The sequence below is a fragment of the Protopterus annectens genome, chromosome 10.part0 (assembly GCF_019279795.1).
Source record: "Protopterus annectens isolate FY-2018-M chromosome 10.part0, PAN1.0, whole genome shotgun sequence".
NCBI lineage: Eukaryota > Metazoa > Chordata > Ceratodontiformes > Protopteridae > Protopterus > Protopterus annectens.
The window spans coordinates 1608200053-1608224946 of record NC_056744.1 but is presented as its reverse complement, the minus strand read 5'-3'; the positions used below and the strand labels follow the sequence as shown (position 1 = coordinate 1608224946).

Genomic DNA, 24894 nt, shown 5'->3' with positions numbered 1-24894 from the left:
TTGTGATTTTTTTTTTACTTCAGCCTGTGTTGTTAAATGTTCATTTTGTTCTCGTTCTGTATATATAAATAATGCAGTAAATTTCTGGGCCTAAACCTATGGTTTTAGCTTTTTGGGGGTGCAGAGTAAAATGCCAATATGCTGTACAGTAATTCCTGAAAGTTTTAACGTTTTCGTTACGGTTTGCATTCATAGTTTCTGTATTGTTAGTTCAAAGTTTATATTATAAATATTAGTCGCTAGTAAATGTTCTCTGAAATGTAAGAAGTTGCAACACCTTCAAGACTTCTGCTGCTCCCTGCTTACTCACTTCCGTCGAGTTTTGTTCCTCCCGATGGCTCGTTGGCCTAAAATCGCCAAATATGGCATCGCCCACCTGATCGGGCATTGACAGAAAAAGGAAGAAATCAGTTGCAGCAAATAACGTCTCTATCCTTGTATTTATCTAACCAAGTGGATGCACATATGGCACTAGGTAGTCCCGTTATTTGACGTCTCGCTTGGGCATCTTTGACCTCTAAATGTTATTCAGCACCACAGGCTGACATTGCAGTGCTGATGTCTTCTCTTTTTGGTATGGTCTTATGTGTCGGTGTTATTTCATCTGTTGAAGATGTGGACTGCTTTTATTTCCGTTGGTTGCATGGATTTAAGTGTTAGGAATCTTGTATGTGAACTTATTTTGTCAGGGAGTGCAGTGCATTTCAAGCAGTGTCCGGAAATCTTGGGGATGTTGAGTGCACAGTGGTAAACTGTATTCATTCTTTAGGTTATGCTACATCATGCATTTGGCCATGGTTTCCTCTCTGCGGCGGAAAGTTGAATGTGAGTTGCTAAGTTTAGGCGTGTAGAGCTGTGGTAAAAAAAAATAGCCGAACTAGAGCTAGAAAGTTTACTACCCCTGTGCACGCTGTGCGGGATTAAAATTCCCCTAAATAGAACAGAAAAAGGGCTCCGCATAACGTGGCCTTTCAACTGAGCCTACATTGGATGTATGGATGTATCTTTACTCTTCCTCCTTTCAAATATTTGTGGGGATGGGACCCTCCCTCCTTTGCATTCTCACATCTATTTGTGGAGATAAGACCCTTCCCTCCCCTACATTCTCAGTTTTAATGCGGAATAGCCAAGTACCAAGTTAGAATGATATTCTTGTGGCCAGCGTCGGTTTCGGCTATTACAAGGTCGGTTTAGTGGTGTCAGGAGCTGACACTTAATCTACTACCCCCCCCCCCTTCACTCGGGCTTAAGATTGTTGCACATTACGTATATTGGTTTTGTATTTTGTCAGAATAACGTGTACCTGCCAACGTATATTGGAAATCTAAGCACTATGCATGCCACCATTTTTGGAGGTGATGCAGACCACGCTAGGCAAGTTTATACTAGTATCTTATTTGAACCCCCGGCATCATTGGATGTCAAAAGTGCAGGACAGACGAGTTGAAGGGGATGGGCTTGGTGCTGATGGGGGGGGGGGGGACAACTACGGGCCAACAAGTGCACATATTTTAAATCCTATTTGCCACAAGTCTGATCAGAAGTTTCCTCACATCAGTGTCTGCCCATGTTTTTGCCTTTCCTAGTGTTTTAATACTGGCGGAAGATGGCTATTCCACATTTGTCATTGTCATAATGCTCATTAGTAGTCTCTCTCTACAGATTGCCATACAAATCTATTTCTGTAAGGCTTTAAATTGAACTGTCTCATCTTCTGCAACAATAAGTGGAAAGAAACACAACCATTTAAATTTGCTGTCAGTTTTTAGGTTGAAAAGCTCATGTCGGGCACTCTGCAGCAGTAACTACTGTGCGGGCATGAGCAGCCAACACTGCTATACAAGTGGTGTGACATTGCATTCTAATGTTAAGGGTAGTTTTGTTTCTGCAGCAACTACAAACAGATGCATGCCTTAAACTTTGTTGTAATGACTTGGGCAAATCTTGTAGGTTGTATAAGGCGTAATATAACGGCCTTATCATAATTTAGTGTCCCCCATAGGTGCATGTTCCTTTGACCAAATTGGTCTTATTGGCCTAAAGCTGGCCTTGCTGGTGACTATTTTTGATAGGTTGTGTGTATATTATCTGTAAATGTTTGTTCTCAGGTTTTAAGTTTGTCTTTATGACCTGCGTAGTATCAAACAGTTGTAATAGTGGGAAAAGTGTACTTTTTGGCATTTAAATTTTATGCTAATTAAATACATATTTTTCTTTTTTGACTGGCTGTACCCATGTTTTCAAGAATGCTGTACCAATTTTTCTGTCTGTGGGTTGAAAGGTATTTTTAATGGATCCCGAGTTCCATTCTCACCAACAATGAAAGCATTTGTTTTCTTGGCAAACCTGCTTTTGACTGTTGTATACTTCTGTTCTGTTTTTTGGTAAATACTTTGATATGTACTGTCTTGTACTGATCACTGGAGCTTGAATCGTGACTGAAGAGCTGGCTGACCAGCCTACCTACCCATCTTATCAATAGCAGTAAAGGTCAATCAAGTACTGCATTAGCTTGGTTGTCTAACAGTATTATGGCACATTTTCCAGTATCTTGCCGTTGGCTTCTAGAATTATCCTATCTTAAGTCTTGATATTTAGTAGTTCTGACAGGAGTTTGATATTGAAAGAATAAATGTAAAGGCAGAAAAGCTGACATGGTAATCGGTTTTCATTTTGATGTATAGTGTTGGGTGAAAATGGGATACTTTTTCTGACATCCCCCTCCCCACAACTCCTGGATGGTTTGGGGCTCTGTTTTGCTCATAAGGTTCATAGGTTCATACTAGGCTGTCTGCCCTAGGGCATTTATAAGCCCTGCCAGAATGTGTTTGGCTTTCGCCACCCATTTTAAAATTTTGCTATGCCCTTTTTTCGAGGTTAGTATACTCTGCCTCTGTCTAACAGTGACACAGAAGTGATACCCGGGGTAAACCTACAATCTCCCATCCACTCATCAAGATTCCTCTTGATGAGGGACTCTGCCTAACCTTGACTGGGATATTATTCCAGAGTGAAGGGAGCCTCTGGGTTATGAATCCTGTCCCTCCAGCATGTCCTATTTTATTTCAATGCTGAGGCTCAAGTCTCTCGAGCACGTAGCTCGATGGGATTTGGATTTTCTGAGGTGCAGCATGTCCATTAATTCCGGGTTGGGCATGGCTTTATACGTCGGGCACAGATTGCCTCTGAGTAGAGCTGGAGTTTCTTTAACTGGGCAGCATATGGCACCTGTTTGAGCCCTTTGATCCTCTTGGTGAGGTACTTTTGGGGTCTTTCCAATTGCTGCAGGTGTCTGGTAATGTACATCCAAAAAAGGGCATTGTACTCCATTATGGGCCTGATGAGGGATGAGTAAAGAGGCACGATGACCTCCCCTGATCTAGATGTGTGAATCCCTTCATGATTAGGTGGGCTATATAAAATGTTTTTCTAACCACTTTGGCCACGTGGTTGTCAAATGAGAGATTGCTATCAACCTGGGTCCCCAGGTCCCTAATCACTACTTCCGTATGTAATTACCACCTATGTGGTAATTTGTGGGCACTTTGTTTTTGCCAAAGGGGATGACTATAAACTTTTTGCCATTTAGCTTGAGGCCATGGCTCTGGCACCAGTTGTCTGTTTCTGAGGCCCTTTTGTAGGATGCTTGCGTCAGCTGGAGAGTAGATTATGGCGCCCAGTTTGCAGTCATCTGCGAACTTGGTCCGCCACAGTCCTTCCATGTTAGCCTGTACCTCCGAAAAATATATTCCGAACGAGAGGTCCCAGGACTGAGCCTGGTGGGACGCCACTTGTAACTGTTTTGGAGTCTGACATGGCTCCAGCAATTCTAACCATGTGGGTTCTGTCCTTGAGCCAGTTTGCAGCCCATCTAGTGACATAGGGGTTTATATTTAAGCTGGTGAGCTTATCTATAATGCCTGAGTGAGTGGGGTATTGTATCGAAGGCTTTTGCAAGGTCCAGGTAGGTTGTGTGGACCACCTTACCCTAGTCAATGGCCTTGGTGACTGTTTCAACAGGGAAACTTCTGGAAAGAATGACCACAGGCTGAGTTGTTCCTAGACTGGAGCTGCCAGTCTAGAGCAGTGGGTGATGTCTCAGCCAAGAGAGACCCTGGGCAGAGTGTATTTTGAAAGGGTAAGGGTTCATCCTCCAAACCACACTGTGCTTGTTGCGATTTTTCCATATCGTACTCCTGTGATGCAGAGCTTGTTTCATATGTTTGACGTAGAGCGGATGTCTGTGCTGTTTGTCTTGGGTGTGTCAGATTCCATGCCCTTGAGGGGTTGTAAGGGAGTGGCACATGGGATTTCCATGTCCTTGAAGTCATGGGAGGAACTTGCTTGTAAAAGGGAGATGCATATGTTTAACGATATTAACTGTGCAACTGTTTATACCCCCCTCCCCTCCATCTGATGCAGAATGTAGCAGTTAGCTTGATAAATTTTATTTATTTGCAGTTTGTTTACCAGTATGGGCCATGAGGAGCTCATTTTCAACGGAGTCCTGGGGAGAACAGCTCCAAAAAAATGCAAATAAGCGTTACAGATTTACAGAGCAACAAATAAGTAAAAGAGAGTAGCAAATCTTTCTAGATTAAAAAAAAAAACAGTTGTGTTCTGGATGGTTTTACGAAAACTTGATGCATGACTGAGATAGAAAAGGAGAGAGTATTAATTCTAGTCATGATTAGATATCCTTGTTTTGTGTGATGCTTCCCCCTGTTAAACACCTACTGCATTAACACTTGTTACGTAAAGTAAATTTACAGTTATATAAAAGTATTCAAACTGTATTAAGTTCACATTTATAAACATGCTTCACATGTATTATAACCCAAGCAACATTTTTTTTAAAAGCTACTTCACAAGTGTGAGACATCTTGTAAAACTTGCTGTATAGGTGCCCTTTGTCCTCTTCAGTGTGCAAAATGTGTAATTTTAGCAGAGTTTAGTGTTTCAGGGATGCAGGGGGAAGGTATGTGCTACTTGTGGAATAAGAATTTTTTAAATTATTTTTTTCTTGCTAAGGATAGGACTGTGATTAACCTTTCATTGCAAGGTGATGCACATTGTCTATGTTGTGGGAGAGCTACATTCTTGTTGGAATTCAACATTTATATGCTTATTTTCTTCTGGAATTTCTGAAGTGTTGCACTGGTGCTGTATTGCAGTTTGTTTTCCTGAAATAGTGCCAGGGATGTCAAATATTTTTGTAGGTGAATGAGTTGGTGCCAACACACAGTAATTCTACAGTGCATGTACTGACGTGAAATGGTGCAGTTCAGCAGCTTGCAGTTCAGAGGACACTGTGTAGAATCTAACTATAGCAGAGCCAATTTCATTTGGGCTGCCTTCCTCTTTCACATCCCTGCTATGTAATTCTCCCAATCTTGATTTTGTCTGCTGGTCTCACTAAACTATTGGCAAACAATACCACAGCGGTGTGGTTTGCATTAAGCCTGTCTTGTAGGTTACACCATTGTAGTGCTCAAACTGCTAATCCTGCATGCCTTGCCTTATTGCATCACCTTGTCCTCTACTAATTGCATTTTAAGTACCGTACATAGTCCACAAAAATGCACAACTCTGGATTCTTTCGTTCAGTGACTTGAGTTCACAAGTCCAATAACTTGGCAGGATGTGCCCTATTTTCCTCTTGATACTGAAATGTAAGAATAGTAGCACTTGATGCTAACCAGTGACTGCCTCGCATTTGAAACTAGTCTTAAATGTCTGTCGGATTGATTTGCTTTTGCTAACCAGGTGGGTTACCTGTATCTTTTCTGAGTATCGTGTTTGACATGATCTGTTAACTAAACCAGTACAAATGTTTGAGTTGTATAGTTCTGCTAAACTATCTGTAAATATCCCCACCACACTTAAAAAATCTCTGTATTCGGTACTTTTACTGGGTGGTCTAAGAACAAACTTGGTGAGTATCCCTATCTTGATGCTTGCTTAACCATCTTGTACTTCGATGCCACGATTCTTCAGTTCATCTGTCATTAGCAGGACGTATAACTTAAGAGTTACATGATCTGTCACCACTTGTGTATGATTACCAAGTCTCGCCCTCTTTGCTGTGCTACGTACAACCTACTAATGAATTTAGCTTGCTGTTTGTTCTTATGCCTATTGCTGAAATTCTTGTAAGATGTCCTATAAATATTTGGATCTCTTCTATACAGTTGCATAACATGTGTATTTTGGACTCTTATTTGTGAAACTTTTCCGTGGGCCTCCACCGAAAAGGTCATGGCTTGGAGAGTTTTGACAACTTGAACTGCCATTGAGGGTTGTCTTGAAGTTTGTATCGCAACGTGATGGTTATGGAAAGTGTGTGTATTCAAGTGTATCGATGTGTTGTGAGAATATTCAACACTTAGCTAGATTGTCTTGATTGTCTTTTTATATTTGAAAAGATTACAAGAAGTGTAAGCTAACATTTCCCCAAAAGTAAAACCTCTATAATTTTGTCATTGCATTCTACCACCTAGTCTCCCAAAATCATCTGTTGTAGGAGAGACAAAGCAAAACGTGCAAGTTGGTCAGGGATATTTTAAGGACTGAATTTGGGGGGTTTCTCTTCCCATGTTTGGAAATAACATGAAAATGTTGTATGAGAAGCGCCCAAGTGGGGCTGGCTTGTGGAAGTGCCTGCTTTTTAGAGATTGAAGCTGGACCTGGTACATTGCAGACCTTTTTTTTTTTTTTTTTTTTTTCCCTGTTAATGATGGCCTTTTTCTGAAGGGAATGTGTATTGCTTTTTTGAAACTGGAAAGTATAGTGGTCTTATACTGTTGGCAGGCTTCAGCTTCTCTGTAGTGCTTTGTGTGAGTGTGGCTGACTTGTCCCATGGATGAGTTACTGGGAAGGCTCATGGAATTGTAAATGGGGACTGACTAAATGCTGGTGCAGCTGCAACAGGTGACTTGTTAGGCAGCATGGCTACCAATCCAGACTGTGGATGTTCTGAAGAAACTAGTCTGTATGGATGACCAGGTATCTTCAGTGCCCTTTGCATGCTGTGCCTCTACCCAACAGGAGCAGAGTAGACTGGACAAGACTGTTATCTTACCTGCTCTAGTACAATTTACTTTTAAAGGTAAAACTGCAGTGAAACAAAATGCAGAAAGTAATGCTTTGGAATAAAAACTCTTCCTTTGGTCATCTGTCCTTTACTATATTACCCTTTGCAGCAAAAGTAAGGAGATTAAGATGAAGTTGTCATCTGTTTTACTTGATTCAGATTCCTGCTGCTTTAGTCTATCTAACATTCTTTGTCGAGCAAGTTTATGTGCTTACAACAGAAACTTGGCTGCAACAGTTTTCCAACATCTAAGATAGCAATGTCTGTTTTTTGTAGAAAAAGGCAGATGCTGGGGCAGCTAGATTTTGAAGCCTAATTTACTTTGTCATGTTATCCATAGTGTGTCTGCTTAAAGTTGGCAGCCTTCAAAAAGTGAAGGTAGTGTTAGTGACGTAAGTCTTTATACATGTTGAAATGTGAGCATTTCTGAGAGCTGTTACATTCTATGACTAATGTATGTAGTAGTAGTTCATTTTATAGCTCTGGGGGTGGGCATGACTGTAATCATAGGGATTCTGCATCCAGTCAGGAGAAAATGTGGCAAAATATAAGAATAGAATTTGGTTGAAATTACAGTTGGGGGGGGGGGGGGTCTTGAGTGTTGATGAGTAATTTGTCCAGCAAACAGTAAGGAACTGAAGGTGAGCTGATTAGGAGAGACTGAAGTAAAAATTTGTACAAGACCGATGCCAGCGGGGGGATAAAACTGAAGCATAGAAAGATGCTTTGAATGGGGGGTTAGAACAAGAGTGCAGTAAATGAAACTGAATTGCAAAGCAGTTGAAGGTGAACTCTTAAGCAGCTGGAATATGGGGGGGGGACTATTCTGAAATATTAAATGCACCATTGACAAGGGAAGGGCAACTTGAAAAGGGAAAGGAAAGAAAATATTGTAAAGGGCACTTGAGGCCTTTACTGATGGCAGAGAAAGTGAAGCAGAATGTGTTTAGAAATTTCCTTTTTAGGAAAAGAGAGCATTCGTACAAAATCACTTTTTGCTCAGACCCATCAACCTTCTGCCGACTTGTGTCCGGCACTAAAAATGTATGGCAGGTGTCTCCAGCGTAACCAGACATTTTGTTAACTATCTGGCCCAGCATGAGCTTAGAAAAGGCTGCAAACTCACAAATGGGGTGGGTCAGTTTCATGGACAGATATGGAATTTTAGACATTGGTTGGCTGTCATGAAAATATCAAGCTTACTAAAATTAGATTAATACTTCCATCACGTTTAATAAACTGAATTAGTTTGCTGCTGTAAAATTTCGCCATCCATTTGTATGATCTCGGACAACCCTTTGCTCCTTTTAGTTTTACTTGAATCCTAACATCTCTGCACTTTGTATAGGTACTCCCTGATCTCTCCTGTAGGAGTGGTAAGCTTTCTGCAGAACCCTGTACTTTGTGGCTTCAGTACATGTATCTATCTGTCCTGGCCATCTAACCTTGTAGCCTAACTGCATTTACTCTTTCCACCACCTCAAATAGCCCCTGCCACATGGCCAGATATTTCTTCTATTGAGGGCTGCCACAAGTGTCCTGGTATCCTGGGTGAATTGTCCACAACAGCCTCATTACTAAATTCCCTGCTGCACTTGGGCAGTTAGCTGCTGATGTATGTAGTACTGGAGTGAATAATGTGCCTACTGTGTCCCAGCAGTCTTTAAAGCTCTCCTTGCCTGGGTAAATCCAGTCAAAGCCTGTAGCACTTCAATTTTTATTTACTTTCCCTGCTCTCTTCGACAGGTGCCATAGGATCCTTTGTCCAACTGAGCTACCGCCAACTCAAGCAGGTGGGTCTCAGTTTAATGTCTAATTTGAAGGAAGATACACTCATGCAGCGCCACCCTTGTACTGCACAGCAGTTTCAACAGTGGAAACAGAACCCACAGCCTTCTGTACCAAAGGAGAGTGAGATGCCTGTTGCACCACTGAACTGCGAAGAATAAGAAAGGTAACTAGTTTCGCCATCTGCATCCACAGCCTTCCTTAGCAGGGATTTCCGCAGCCTTTCTGTCCTCCAGTCTACAGGTAGTAGACTGATGGTTTCAAATGTTAGACTTAAAGGTACTGACATACCTGCTGTGCAGTACCCCAGACTAAATGTAATGGGTCAATAAGTATCCTTTAGGAAAGGAACTGGTACCATTTCATGGAAAGGGTGTTGACATTATGTGATAGCACTGCTTCCTGATGTTAGTAGCATAGTCCATTATGACTAGTGCATGCAGATCCTGGAGGATTGAAATGCCCCACTATTTGAGTAGTATATGCAAATTGTACTTCTGTGACGGGCAGTGAGACCAAAATACTTGTATCCAAGATGTGGTGCAGTTAAGACAAAATTTCTGTCTCATCTAGTTAATAGCCTTTGCTGTAATTTGCTTATCCCGAGGGGATGTCTTGCAGGACATTAGTTGCCTATAGTCATGCCAGGGTTTACTAAACCAATGCCGTTCTTTATTTCAAAATGGAGAAAATATAGTTCATTATTATCCTTTACCTTAGTTAAATTGTCCTTCTGCTAAAGAGCAAAATATTTAGTCTCACTAGGCAGATATTTGTGGCTCACCTAAGTCCACAAAATTAGGATAGGATTTTTCAGTAACCTGGCTTTCTCTCTCTCATTGGTAAACTTCTCTCCTTGTTAACAGGTTGAGCAATCTGGTTCTCCTGTATCTTAGTCCCTGTTTTGATCCTGGTTCAAAAAATAACAGCTTTAAAAAGTAACCCACTCTACTGTTCCTCATAGGCTTCCTACCTTTCTGTACTGTTTTAGTTTCAGTTTGACAACCCAGTTGAAAAACCTCTAGCTGGCTCTTAATTGCTTATGTCACTGCCAGACCCCTTGCTGTAGTTTGCCAGGATGTTTCCTCCCACAAAGTGATGTAACCACTACCTTATTTGCATGTGCTGAGGCAGTGAACCTCCCACATAGTGATGTCAGAGCTGCCTTGCCCAGCCCACTCTATTCTAATCTAAATGACAAACTAATATCGGTTATCTGAACAGCCCTACTGATATGTGACCAGTACAGTGAGGAACTACAGGTAACAGTAATAACAGCAGCTTTGCAATGACCATGCGTACACATTGCATCTTTTTACATAGGAAGCAGAGGTCTGTCACAATAGACAACACTACATAAGATTACATGAAGTATGTCGTACCTTTTTAATCTTAAATTACCCACTTAAAAAAACATGCGACTATTGTCATGCAAGTACATGAAATGTATCCTATTTTATAGTCTATCAGTTGTTGGCTATTTAGCCAAACTGGAGGAAAGAAACTAGGAGTCTGATAGTTTGCAAAGTTGTAATTTCTTCCAGTGTTGTGGAGCTCGGATCTAGATTTGACAGCAGGAAGAGTGCAACAAGTGCCCCACTGTAAGGAAGGAAAGGTTGTCAAAACAGTACATTAGTCAGCTCACCGCACGAGCTGTCTATCCCATGCAGATAATGGGCCAAATTACCCTTGGCATTTGGGAAGGTAGGTATAAAGGGTACCTTGAACTACAATTCAGGCGTAGTAGAGCAATTCCAAGGCACACCAATAGCCAATAATCCAAAGCTTCCAAACGAAAAAAGACCTTTATTGCAGCAGAACTTCTCCACACAGTAAGCGCTTTCATGCTGTATAAACGCTTCTTTAGACTTCAAGTCTGAAGAAGCGTTTATACAACGTGAAAGCGCTTACTGTGTGGAGAAGTTCTGCTGCAATAAAGGTCTTTTTTCGTTTGGAAGCTTTGGATTATTGGCTATTGGTGTGCCTTGGAATTGCTCTACTGCTCTGCTTTTTCGTTTTACCAAGGCACTTTACCCTGCTGAGGTGTTTGCTCTGCTTTACAATTCAGGCATGTCAAAAGAAATCAAATTAGCATTTCTAAGAGGAAGCTGCAATAAAATGCAATTTTCAATTCTGTTCTGTGGCATTTGCACTGCTTATTTTTTCCTTTCAATGACTACTTCAAAACACGTTAACCAAAACTAGGTGACTACAACACAACAGTGAATGCCTGTAAAATCAGTGCAGTGACGGAACCTTTTAGGGAAAGTGGCAAAAATGATGCATTTATTTAGACTAGCAATGAATTCTGGGATACCTAGAGGCTGACTAAAAATCGGAATTACTTCAAGATGCCAGACCCCATGTAGTCAGAATGTATAAAAATATCTAAACACTTGTAAATAGTCCCAGAGTGGTGTTAAAACGTGTAGAAAACACCAAACCATGATGAAATAAACCTGTTTTGAGTCTGTAGGAATGGTTTTCCTTTAATGAAGTTGAATGCTACTCCACCATGAATGGCTACTTCCAGTCATGGCTGCCTCTTCACACCTATGCTAGATAATGCTGTCTGTTCTGTGATTCCAGGATTCGGGTCATTGGCACTTCATTGTGAAGATGCTTTAAAATCTGTTCAACTGTCAAATGCTCAGTGCAGCCTATTTTATTTACTTTTTGCCATTTGACTTCTCTCCCTCCCCCTAGCACTACAGGGGGTGCTAATATGGATATCTGCAGTGCTTACTTTTGTGTTAGTTTTTCTAGGGGGTGTGGCCCTTGCCTCCCATTGTGCATTTGCCACACCTTTGTTTACCCCCCCCCCCCCCGATTCTACTTCAATTTTTATTTAGATTTGTTTAGGTATTGTTGCTTGCTTGTCACTGTTGATATTCTCAAAACAGTGTGTGATCCAAGATGTAGCTTGTTTGGCAGTGGAAGGCATTTAGTGCTCTTGAAACCATGAGCTAGGCATTTAGTGCTCTTGAAACCATGAGCTAGACATTTCAAGAGTTGAGCAAATGGGGTTGGCAGCTCTGAAAACGAGATCCCACCAAGAGATTTTATCCATAGGATCATTCGAGGTTACTCTGCTAACAGCCTTTCTAAACCTAGCTAGCCATTTGTGCCCCAGTTGTCACTGCCCAAGGAGTAAAGTGTGTGTGTGCATGTGCCTTGAGGCATTTGAGCTGCTTCTGCCTATTAGGGACACATGCAACCAGCTGGGGTGAATTTGTGACTTCCCATTATTTATACATTCACTTACTGTTCGACCGGATTTGGTACCATAAGTTGGCAGCCTCTTCACGGGAGATCCAAGGTGGTATTTGGCCAGGACTTCCAACCAGTGTCTTGGGTAAGTGTTTTACAGTCTTGTACGTCCACCTAAGCTATCTCCACCTAAGCTATCTCCAGTTCTCATCTGAAGGATTACACAGGAGTGAAGCATCCTGTATTCAAAAGGATTGGGAGTTGCATGATTAAAAACATATTTACTGCACACACAAGGTACTGGGTTTAACTCCCTTTTGAAAGGGGAATTTGCTAGGCTTCAAATTGCCCTCAAGGGCAGCTAGCCTAGTACTTCCTATGAACCAATGTCAGCAATTTGAAAATTGCAGTCATCTGGAATAAGAATGTAACCCACAGCTTTCTGATTTTAAGCACTGAAGTAGAATTTTGTGTGGCTATTGACACCTATGAATATTTACTGTAGATCTGTCTCGTGACAGTGTCTGTTTTGTTTCTTGTATTCAGGCTGCCTTTTGAGTCCACTTTAAGGATGGGACATCTTTTGTATGCCTGAAAACCTGTTTACCTTGGTCTCCAATCTGGGTTATGGCCTTTAAACTATTGCACAGCATGCTTACTGCCTTTAAGTCCCTGAAGAAGCTAGTTGACTACAAAAATAGCCAGTAGTTAGGCTGGCTCTCTCTCTCTCTATAATAGAACTTTTAAATGTAAATGCATTGCATTTTATTCCAAATAACATTTCATGGATGTGCATCTCACATGACTTCAGATTCTTGAACCTTCTTTTGGCATGACTTTATGCTGTTTGACAAAAGAATAAGATGGAGGGGGCAGCTGCCCCCCCCCCCCCAAGATCTGAAGACTGAATATATAGAAAATGCTTTGCATTGAAATTTGTGTAGTATATGCAGTATTGGACGGGGGGGGGGTCTGCCATTTCCACCCTAAGAACTTTCCAGTAATATAGATCGTGACTTTGACCTTCAGCAAATGAAAGTATGGGTATTTTAGGTTATCAAATCTTACCTTTTGAGGTAGAGGCTTAAACAATTATGCCAGTCTATCCCATTCCCAAACGCAGAAGCAAGAACTTTGCTTTATAGATGAACACTAAGCTAGCTAGTCCTAAAATGTCCTACAAGGGCAACTAACTTTCATTTCTAGGCAAGAATTGAGCCCTGTACCTTGCATCTGTGGGGTACCTTTAATCATTATGCCAAACTCTAATCCTTTCTATTGGTACGGATCTCACTTGTTTGGATACCTATCTCAAGGAAATGCCTTTTTGTCCCACATTTTTAATTTTCTTGTCTGGTTCTTACCACCCCATTAGCAAGTTGTTTATATATTAAAAAAAACAAAACCTGAACCAACCTCAGATTTGGGTTGCATTCAACACTCGCTGTGTCTGCTTCATAGTGCTAGGAGTACCGTATGTAAAGTGCACATTTGAAGTCTGCTGTACCAGCATGCATGTTGTAGTCGCCAAAGGTGAATTATCAAATGTGATCTGAAGGTGTGGATTTCCCATAGCACTTTATGGGCTGTATCCATTTATGCATGGGTCTGCCACAGGAGCCCAGTCTGGTCAATTCAGTTTTTGTGGGTAATGCTTCATGTACATAATCAGGAGCCATACATTCAACTGGGATAGTATGAAGTAATCTCCAGCTTTTGCGTTTTGTTGGTGAGACTTGCTGTCTCATATGACTAAGCCCCCACTCGCCAATTCAGTTAGAATTTTGAGTTCAGCAATATCTCTAGATTTTGTCTAGATACTTGAGCAACCAGTAGTAGATCGGTTCTCAACACTTGTAAGGTATTCTACAAGACTAGTACAGGCTTGAGTAGGTTGCCTTTTTTATTCTGTTCAAAATTCAACATTACATTCTAGACTGCGGAGTTTACCTGTGGCAAAAATTGTCAGTTTTCCACTCAGTACAAAAGGGAGAGCATTTTATTGTAAATGTATAATCTGTGCAGGTGAGACATTAATTCTAAAGGGAGACTGTAATAGCTTTATCTCCAGACATTTAGGGAAAGTACTCGTGTGTGTGTTTTTTTTCTTCCCGTCCCTTTGCTAATGTGATGAGCCTACTCTTTCTGTAATGATCCATTCATTCCACACAATCTGTACACCTTATTTGGTGTGACGAGTGCACTTGTCATACGTGTGCCTTTGGGGGGGGTGGCAGTTATGTAAGACTATGCAAGCTTTCTAATTTACTGTTAGAACATGATGTAAAAGAGCAAGATGAGTTTGCATGTAATCTACATTTATGTGAGGTAAGTTTGTAGCAATCCCTGTCCTAGTTAGAAATGGTACTTGCGTCTTGTTTTGACATGCTAGCTTACCCAGAAGCCTTAGTTTGGTTATAAAATGTGTGCTTTTGATATATTTTGTGGTGTATAAGCAGTTGACTGGTCTTTTATGGTTTAATTTAGCTCCGTTAGCTGTTATTTGGTGTCTTGAGGAAATTGGACTTTGCAACAGTAGTGTATGTTGGTGCTGTGCTCTGCTTCTGTGGTCTGGAGGATTTGCATTTCTCAAAGCACATGCTGAACTTGTTTACTCTCAGAAGTATGGAACACTTACGGCACTCATGTTCTTGGCTGTGTATGTGGGAGAGCATTTGCACATTCATGACTGCAGCTTTGCATGTGTCAAATCATAGTTATTCCATGAAACTGGAGCTTTAAAAAATGTAACGTGCCATTTAAAATTCTAGATGGGGAGGGTGTAGTCAGTATACATGTTTGTTGAAGGCTGTTAACATTTGGAATGGACTATTGGTGCAGAACACTTAGATTGTCATGGTGTAACCTGTACAGCAAACCGCGTGTGGTTTTCAACTGATTTCTTTTTTTCTGTGCCTCCTCTATTTCCCACTAGCAGTAACCAAAGATGACTCACCAGCACAACCCATTTTCTCCTGAACACAAAAAGGAGCTGGCTGATATTGCCCACCGTATTGTTGCAAATGGCAAAGGAATTCTAGCAGCTGATGAATCTACAGGTAAGGACGTTTATGGTACTTTTTCATTATCTTTAAAGCTCTGAGGGGGATTGGCATTCACAGTATTGTGCTCCACCCCTGACTAATGTTCATCAATGGGTGGAAAATGTGTAATAACCCCCCCAATTCTGAAATGCATTTTATAGGCAGCTCTCATCAGATGGCTCTAGATGGGTATGCATTGGGGTTGTCATCTGGATAGTGAATGGTGGGGAAATAAAAGCACATTGTGCATGTTTAGAGGCAAATCGAAAGGCTGGAGGGAAATCTAGATAGCGGATAGTCAGGTGCACAGTATGTAATGTGTTGGTATGGATGTCCAATTTGAATGCTGGAAATGCAGGACTGCAGGCTGTGACATGCTCTACATGACCATAGATATCAGAGCAGGTAATGGTAAGAGCCCTTGGGAGTACTGGAAAGTATCAGCATGCAAGTACACATTACAAAGAAAATTATCCTGGTATCAGGAAAAAGTCTGCATTTTGGGTGTGGGGGGGGGTAATGAACCAAGGACAAACTGGGTACAAGCTTAACTTCAAGAAGACTTCTGATGTAACGAGAGGGGCTTAGGATGGTGACCAAAAGGACAAGAATCAGATGGTAATTGAAGAGGAGGGGAACTCTAGAAAAGTGTTATGGTGGTGTCCTTACAAGCTTGTACAGGGCTGTACCCTATTTCATACCCCCCACAAAGCTGTGGAGGGCAGATGAGGGGTGGACATCCCTGGCTTCAATAAATTGGCAGTGGGATGTGTACTTTCACTTTGTAAACAAATCTAAGGTGTGGCACTTTGGGTGTGGATGGACTATAAAGGGGGGAGAGGCAGTGTCTGGGTGTGGATGGACTATAAACAAGGGGGTATCTTGGTAGAAGCAACATTGAAGTTTAAGTTCATAGATTAGTACTAGGTTAACTGCCTTTGTGGGCCATTTTAAGCCTAGACCATTAACCCATGTGAAAATCAAACCCTGCACCTTGTGCCTGTAAGGCAAATGACTTAATTATGTAACCCTTCCTCAGTAATCAGATGTCAGGACTAGAACCCTGGATGCAATCACATACAACTTGCTGCCTTACTCCTTTTGAGCCAAGGTCAGTCAGAGGACCTTGGGATGAATTTCCCAGAACAGGGAGTTCATTAATGCCAGCAAGTTGTTGAGGTTTACTAGGCTACTCCTGGAGTTTGGAGACCATGTTGGGAGAGGGAAATAGCACTGTGTGTATAAGATTTTCTTTATTTGGAGGACAAGGTAGGAGACTGGGAAAGCTCTGCTGCTCAGAGTGGTAGATTGTTGTAGATATTGATAGCCAATAGTAGAGTAGGACACTAGGAGACACTGCTTGAATTATGTGGACTGTACACCTAGCCAGTAGGGTTAGTGGTGTTTTGAATGTCTTGGGGCAGGAGCAAATGGAATGTATGTAGAACTGTTTAGCCAACTCTCTTGTTATGGAGGGCTAAAGCTGTCACTAGGACCCATGTGTGGGATTTCATTTTAGCAGCTCTGATGCTCATTGGAACTGACTTGAAGGAGTGATGCAGCTTTGCCTTATCGCCTCTGGTTGGGGGGGGGGGTGTCCCCACTGTACATTACCATGGTCCACACTGTAGACTGTTAATGGGATGAGGCCAGTCCTGAGAAGTAGTCATTTGCCAGAGTAGCAGGTGGCTTACTGGACATGTGCTGCAGAGCCCTTTTCATTCAGTTCTTGCCCAAGTAAATGGTCCATTTGGCTGAAAGGGGGTTGGAACAAGGATCAGTATGGGCTAGTCTGCATTTCTTTGAAGACTTGGCTGGCTGTGTAGATAATGGCCAATGTATCTACTAGATGCCTTGTTGCTTTAGGCTCTTTGCATTTGAATGGTGTTCCTGTCCATGCAGAGGATGTATTATAAACTGCTTTAACTGTCATACTAGACTGACATATTGAAAGAAATGCCATCTTCTAGAGAGCTCCAATTTTGTTTGTCTGAATTTGGTAGGGGATTTGGGAGTCGCGTGGTTTTTGGTCAAATATGTACATGACTTGAGCAGCAGGCTTTTTTGGGGGGGGGGGGGTACTAAGAGGTCCTGACTAGCCTTTGGTTGTTAAGCGATGATGGTGCTCTAACTTGTCACTGAAGCAAATTCTTCTTTCTTATTTTTGAATGCAGGTAGCATGGACAAAAGATTCTCCTCTATTGGAGTTGACAACATTGAAGAGAATCGTCGCTGCTACCGACAGCTGCTCTTCACTGCCAACAAGGAACTTGCAGACTGTGTTGGTGGGATAATCTTCTTCCATGAAACCATGTACCAGAAGACTGATGATGGTGTATCTTTTGTTGAACTTGCCAAGAAGTTGAAAATTGAAGTTGGCATTAAGGTGGGTGTTGAATGTCCGCAGCCAAAAATTGTCCGCTTTTGTATGTTACTGTTGTCCCTTTGCTTTAGGGCTAGTTTTCAAGCACTGTCATGGAACATTGTCTGGGTGGTGGTTATTTCCCTGCATGGGAGAGGTCTCTACCCACCTACAGTAAAGTGTCCCATCCTGATGTGCCAAAGTTCATTCATGTATCTTTTTGCATTTTCTACCATACACACTTTACTAGATTACAGTTCTGACTGTCATGGTGTCGGAGTGCCATGTAAGTGTCTAACACCGTATTTTGCTAGAAAGCCATAAGGTTATGGTTCTTCTCACTCCAGGGGAGTGGATTACTGACACAACACTGCAGTATTGGGGGTGGGGGGCTACACTCCTGAATGTTATCTGCTTGAGTTGACGGTAGCGCAGGTGGATGTAAAGTTTCCCCAATGCCCTGACCAAATTTCCCTTAGTAGAAATACCACCACTGCCCCCCCCCCCCCAAAAAGAGGCCACTAACCTGGTCACTACACTATTTTTGGAGTCTAAGGTAAATAATGCTGTTAAACCCATTTTGGTATACTACCCTTATGGTAGTGTCAAATCTTTGTATGTAGCTTGTGGATAGTGCAAACAGCTGACACATGACTAATCACTAATTGGGCTTATTTCCATGTAAGGAGGCTTTGGTTCTCTGAGGTCCTCCATTAACTCACTGGCTGGATGTAGCATTTATGTTACCCTTTCTCAAATGTAAAGTGACAGTACTAGCTGAGTTTACAGAATATGTAGCAAAACTATATTTTTCTTTGCTTTTTCATGTCTTTCAAAGTTCATAGTGGAATAAAATGGACGGAATGGTTTTCAAAACATGGATTTATATATATTTTTTTCTTTCGTCTTTGTACAGGTTGACAAAGGTGTTGTCCCTCTAGCTGGAACCAATGGAGAGACCACCACCCAAGGTGAGCGCCTTTTGATTGCGCAATGTGTATTGGACATCATAGAGTAGTGTTTTAACACAACACCGCATTCTTGGTTGGAAGCGGTATTTCTTGGCTCCATTTTACTATTCTGTGCACTGTGAAAGTTTAGCAATCCAGCCTGCCCTACAGAATTGGTCACTTCCCCTAGATTTAGGCAAGACTTGAAGGGGGTCTTACCTTTTCTGCTCCTTGCCTTCCCCCTTTCCATGAGATCATAGGAAATAAGGCAACAGAGTCAAATATCATTAATGTCTTGGTAGTACACAGCCTCATGATGTACCTTCCTTTTTCAATAAGGGCAAAGCAGGTCAACCCAGGTTTAAAAAAAAAATGTGTAGATATAATTACTTATCCATCTCTGTTTTAATTTGAAGGATGCTAGGGTGTTACTTTTAGTTGCAGGGGAAGTCTTCCCCAGAGGTGGGTTGTTGGGCAACCGTCTCCAGCATACTCACTTTTTTGTGCTGATGAAGGCTTTTGAAGACACTGGAGATCGAGGAGAATAAGGTCCCTAATTGCAAAATGCAAGGCATGCATCACCCTGCAAAGGGCTGTTAAGATGCAATGTAAAGGGATAGTACTTCATTCATTTCCTATTGGCTCAGGGACTTTAGGTCAACAATCCTGATTAGGACCCTCTGTGGCCTTCACTATTTCTAATACGAATAGAAAGGTGGTATTGTACGTCTGTGTGTGTACAAGTTAAGTTCCCTTCTTAAAAGGTTTAGTCATTGGCAGTCCTATAAACACATTTTTTGCTACATGTACCTCCAAAGGATACAGCTTTAATTTGTGCATCTCCTATGCCTTGTGACATTTTGGCATGGCTCATTCTGATTTTCATTTGTACTGCGTCCTGGATAGAAGGAATGTAAAGTACTTGCATGTTTCTGCTTAGTGATAGCTTCTTCCATAATAGCAACCCAAGAAGATTAAGGCCCTGGGCTGTTAATGAACTGGTTCTGCAAAGAAGGTACATGGTTAATTTCCTTCCACCTCCATTTGCCTACTGTGTGAATATGCACAAGTCACTTAAGCAGATAAATTTTAGTTCCTGAAAAGGTCCACTTTTGCCCAGTGGGCTTACAAAATAGATTGAAATGGAGCTTGACCGTTGTGGCCAATTCTGTGGTTAAACCTTTTTGGCTGTCGTGTATATAAAAACCCAATGCCCAGTCCCTGCAGGTTGGGTTCTTGGGCCACCATGGTTCTTGTTCTTGCAGTCTGTGCCCTTGTCATTTATCATGCCAGCCTTGTAGTAGTCTAGTTTCTTGGTAAAGCTGTCCCATTTGTTTCCTTCATAGCTTCATTCCCACTGCATTTTCTATAGTAATGTTTCATTTTGCTTTTCAGATATTGGTCAAACCCCCTGTCCCTCTGCTGCCTAGAAAATACTTGGTCTTTTCCCTGTCCAAAACCAGCTGGTGTTCTAGGCTTTTTATAGCAGAGTATCTTAAAAATCATACTGGCAACTGTGGCTCGGAGGGCAAACGCCAGGTCCAGAATGTTCCACTCTTCTTAGGGTGCTCTTCCCCATACTCTGTTTTCAAAGAGGGGTATATTTTGCTTGCTGGAATTTGCACAGTTGTGGTCCCCCTGAATGTTTTTACATAAATTTGGTAGCCTGTGTATTGCCTTATTCATGTATATTGTCACCGTTCATAAATCCCTATTTTAAGTTGAAGTAGTTGTCTTCAGCCGCTTTAACCTGGGTTCTGTTAATATTGTCTGACCCACACTAACAGACATGTTCACCTTGACTTTTAGCTCTTGAGACTAGTAAGGTTTTTTTAGTTTCCCAGCAGTCTTGGTCTCCATGAATTTAACTTCATATTTGGCACTTTAATGTAGATTTAACATGGTTTACATCTCCAATTTTAGTTTATTGGGGTAGTGTACCTATCACAGTAGACAATTTGCATGCAATTTTTAGAAAGTGCTTTATATTGCTTAGTGCTTTTTGTGCCCCTGCCCACCAACCATCAGTCAAGCCTCAGTTGAGGCGCATCGCCTCTGAGCTGATATTTATTTTCATTTGTTTACCGGGAAAATCTGACTGGACATGGGTTCTCTTCAGTGGAGGTCTGGTGAGGAAAAACTCCACAAAGATTAAGTGCAAGTTAATAAGAAAATGTTGACTTTTATAAATGCAAGGGTGCGAACGCCAGCAGAAAAATGACACGTGAATAATATTTATCCAAAAGACAGTGGACTGCATGGGACTATACAATCCTATATGTATAGGATACAGCTAAGATGGGACACGTTACAACATTAAACAAGTGGTGCCAATCGCAGCAGTTATGCAGTAGTAAGTTTTCTAGACATAATTGCTGTAGACAGAGACTGGTATGAAGCATTGTTTGGAGGTGGAGGGAATGTTGTAGACTCTCTCGCATAAGTGAGCTTGCCATTCTTCAGAAATTGGTACATTTGAGTCCTTCTCCCATGTTTTACATTTGAGACCTTCTCCCATGTTTTACGTTTTCTGGATTAAAACTTTCAAAGCTGGTTTACCCACCAACACTTTTTTATGTAATAGTTCATAGAAATGCCTGTTACTGCTGTCTTGAAGGGGAAAAATGCATGCTCTGTTCAAGAATGAAATAAAATGTGCTTCAGTTTTGTGGTTTAACCACTTAGTGTTTTGGTGTAGGTCTTGATGGTCTGTCTGAACGCTGTGCCCAGTACAAGAAGGATGGTGCCAACTTTGCCAAGTGGCGCTGTGTACTGAAGATCTCTGAAACAACTCCTTCTTCTCTTGCAATCATGGAGAATGCAAATGTGCTGGCTCGCTATGCCAGTATCTGTCAGCAGGTGAGGCTTGTAGTCTCAGACTTTTTTTAGTGAAACTGGTTTTTACATGTATTTTAAACTGCTTTTGGCTTAAGCAGTGAGTGCATCTGGGCAAGTTGGTCACTTAACTAACTAAACCAGAGCTGAATTTTTTTTTTTTTTTTTTTTTTTTTTTTTTTTTCCCCCTCAGTCTCTCCAATCAGTAGGTTAAGATTAAGATTTCTTCATGGGATAAACCTGCAATTCACAAAGTCTGGGGAATTTTCTAGCAATTGCATACAGCTTTAAATTGCTGTAAATCTACCCCCTCTGTAGTACTTGAGTTGGCATGTCCAACCTTCTAAGGGCTTACGTTTCTGTGAACAGAATTATTGCTGGCAGATAAAATGACATCTTGCACTTTGATGTCCTAGTTTCAAGGCCTGTTCTCTTTTTATATGACTAGGTGTTTAATGTCATCTAGCTGACTTGACTTTGAAAAAAAAAAAAAGCCTGTTTGGGTAACTTGTTGCATGTTATCATAATGGTATTTTGCCCCTTTTTTCACACTGTTCTCTTGCATTTTAGAACCGTATTGTTCCAATTGTTGAGCCAGAAATTCTGCCAGATGGCACTCATGACCTGAAGAGGTGTCAGTATGTTTCTGAGAAGGTAAGACCTCTTGGGTGGTGCTACAGTTTTACCAGAAATGCAAAAGGTACTGTAGTGCATTTTTATTCGTGGTGGTTCGTAGGTGTCTTCTAGTTTGTGAAGGCAGTCATCTGCTCTTTGATTTGTAGTAAATCGCAGAGTACTCTCAACTGTAGATTTTTGCCTTGTATTTTTGGTTAGTTTTTAATAAAATTGTGGCTTTCTGGCAAATTAATGACAAATAATCAAAGACTGAAGTTGGAAAAGGAGTCTTATGAGTTTTAGACTTCATACCCTTCAGAAAATTCATGCTACTGCAAAACCCGTTCTACCAATTAATTCATGCTACTGCAAAACCCGTTCTACCAATTCTCTAAGTTTGTAAGAGCAATATTTAAAAATTCTCCCTATTTGTACCACTTTTTCATGGCTTTGTCCATATTTCTTACTCTTAAGAGGTTGAGAGGTACTGCATTGGAACTGCACTTCAATTTCTGCCCCTTCATTGAGAATTGCGTGGCATACTGAAGTTACTGAGGGGGATGGTTAAATGTTTGAGTGTTTTAGGACTGGTTTTAGCATGCAGTCCAGCCCTCCCAAAGTGTGGGTGGTAATTTCTTCATATAAACAAAAAAATAAGCTAAAAAAATAAACCACAAGTAAAAACCAGGTCACTGACCTAACAAAAATAAAACACTATTCCATGAGGGTAATTTCTCTGCTTGGTTTTAGGGTAGCTGTTTGTGTGTGGAGCCTACAAAAGTGCTGCATGTGTAGTTTAACATAGCCTAGTGTGTTCAAGCTTGGCTTTTCATCCCCTGAATATTTTTTGTGTTTTAACCAGAACAAACATGGCGCATGCACTTTTATCTGCACTGCTATTGCATGTGATAACCTATTGGAATTGGTTAGACATTCTTAGTTGCGACAGGTGGCACTGTGATGCAGCGATTTAGTGTAGTTTCACAGCAAGAAGTTCCCTCTTGGCTGAGGTGCCTTCTGTGCAGAGTCTGCATGTCCTCCCTATGTTTGCTTAGGTTTCCTCTGGGTGCTGCAGTTTCCTCTCGCGTTACTAAGACATGCAGTAGGTGAATTAGACACTAAATGGGCCATAGGGGTGTGTGGTGTGGAAGAACTACCATGGTAGGCCTAGTCACCAGGCTGTGTAAACCTTTGCTCTAGATAATCACTGAAATGGCACCCTGATCCCATGTGCAAAAAAATGGGAGGAGCAGGTTGTGAATAGATGGATTCTCTGCTACAGATTTCCAGATATTTAGCACTTGTTTGTATTAAAACTCCCTCAACGTTTGCTGTGTGCTCCATTTTGAGTTTGAAGGGAGCTTGTTCATTTGGTGGCACCTTTGTGTGTTGGCTTTGCAGCAGAATTGTTGCTGAACCTTTAAGGGAGGGTCCTTGCATTAGTTAAGCTTAAGAGTTCATATGTTTGTGTTGCTTGTATATAGATGTGTTTCCCACCATTGGTGGGTGTGGTGATTTTTACTGGAATGAATTTTGATTTGAATCCGTAGCTGAAGGGTGTGGTCAGCTTTGACTCCCTGCTTCACCTTTACTCATGAATCCAGATATGAAAATACATTTCTCCAACCATTTTGTTACAGAAGATACTGATGCACCAGCAAACCTGCACAGCACAACCTGTCCCTTAACTTGGCCCATAGGGTGCTAGCATGTAGGCTAGGTTCAAACTATCAAATTGCCATTTGACAACCTACTCTCAGTGCAAAATGTGTGCACGCCCATACCCTTGCGTAGCACTAGCACACTCTCACTTCATCCCACTTAATTAATGGTTAACACTCTTCCTACTTTTGATGTCAGTACCACATGACCAACCATATGCCAGCACAGAAAAGTGCTAATTATCTGTCTGTATTTTTCTGTTTTATTGAATGCCTTTATAGTGTGTGTTTTTTTTCCCCCAAGGAAATGCATTGGTGAAGCTGGCTGAATTAATGTTGCAAGCATTAAGGTCGACCTAATACTTTCTTTGTCTCTACAGTTGTTTAAACCTATGGGCTTGTAGGGGTGCCCCTCCCCCGCCAACAAATTCCTTGAACTCATGTCACTTGTTCACATTTACTAACACTTGATATTTTTGTTTGTTTTCAGTATCATTTGTGCATACTAAGTTTTTGTTTACTCTGGCTTGGGACAGCAAGCTGCAGAGGTCCAGGTTTGTGGTTACTGGTAGTGTTTGGTTATGTTTTGTATGGAGTCTTGTGCTTGTAGAGTGGTTACTGTGTGTTGTAGAGTTTGTGAATGTATGTGGGTGTACTGGCAGTTGAGTGTAGATAATAGACTCCTCTTCACTTTTTAGTAAGTCTTTCCCCACTTAAGTCAGTTGAGTGTGTAATTTGCCAGTATACCACACCTGCGTGTCAGCTGGATCACAGTGCACAAGGTGGTGGTGGGGGGGGGTAATTGTATATATACACTATTGCTCGCTACCACACGCCTCCAAACACTGCACATTCAGTTTAATAAGTTCTTCAAATGCAAACAGTCTGCGCTGTAACCAAAAAGCATATGCCCACAGAAGCATAGCCACGGCAGTATTTCCTGAAATAGTTCTGAAAGGGGGTAATCGCCCTGAACATTACACCCCACAACATTAATTTCGGCATCACACCACAAAAGGCATATTCTTCGTGCAAAGTTAAACAATTTTTCTACTGGTTGAATGGACCCATATGTAAAGTGTGTACAGATTTGCATTACAACTGTAAATCTCAAGATTGGTGTAGATAATTACAATGGATTACTAGTTTGAATTGTATGCTTTTAATTTGTTGCACTAATCCATCATTAATGGTGTTTTCTGTTAGTGTATAGAATACATTCTGTGTTTGTTCCTCTTAACGTTCAGAATCTTAACGTTCAGAATCTGTGCTAATTCGAGATTTTTGTACATAGCAAATCCCTTGCAGAAACTGTTCAACTTCTGTTTCCTTGCTC

At 41.3% G+C, this 24894-nt stretch overlaps 2 protein-coding genes across 5 annotated transcripts in view; one reads left to right on the top strand and one right to left on the bottom strand.

Moving 5' to 3' along the window:
- Positions 1-24894, bottom strand: part of LOC122813785 (gamma-crystallin S-like) — a 455826-nt gene that overhangs the window by 237802 nt on the left and 193130 nt on the right. The window lies entirely within an intron of this gene.
- The window catches only part of ALDOA (aldolase, fructose-bisphosphate A), a 55681-nt gene that overhangs the window by 24859 nt on the left and 5928 nt on the right, over positions 1-24894 (top strand). For 2 of the 4 annotated variants that reach the window (XM_044086280.1, XM_044086282.1), the window contains exons 2-6: positions 15030-15150; positions 17310-17521; positions 18414-18468; positions 21146-21306; positions 21853-21936. In XM_044086280.1, the coding sequence (XP_043942215.1) occupies positions 15039-15150; positions 17310-17521; positions 18414-18468; positions 21146-21306; positions 21853-21936 (624 nt within the window). In that variant the 5' untranslated portion in view covers positions 15030-15038. Of the gene's footprint in view, positions 1-15026; positions 15151-17309; positions 17522-18413; positions 18469-21145; positions 21307-21852; positions 21937-24894 lie in introns of all 4 variants that reach the window. The other 2 variants (XM_044086281.1, XM_044086283.1) reach the window with 1 other exon arrangement.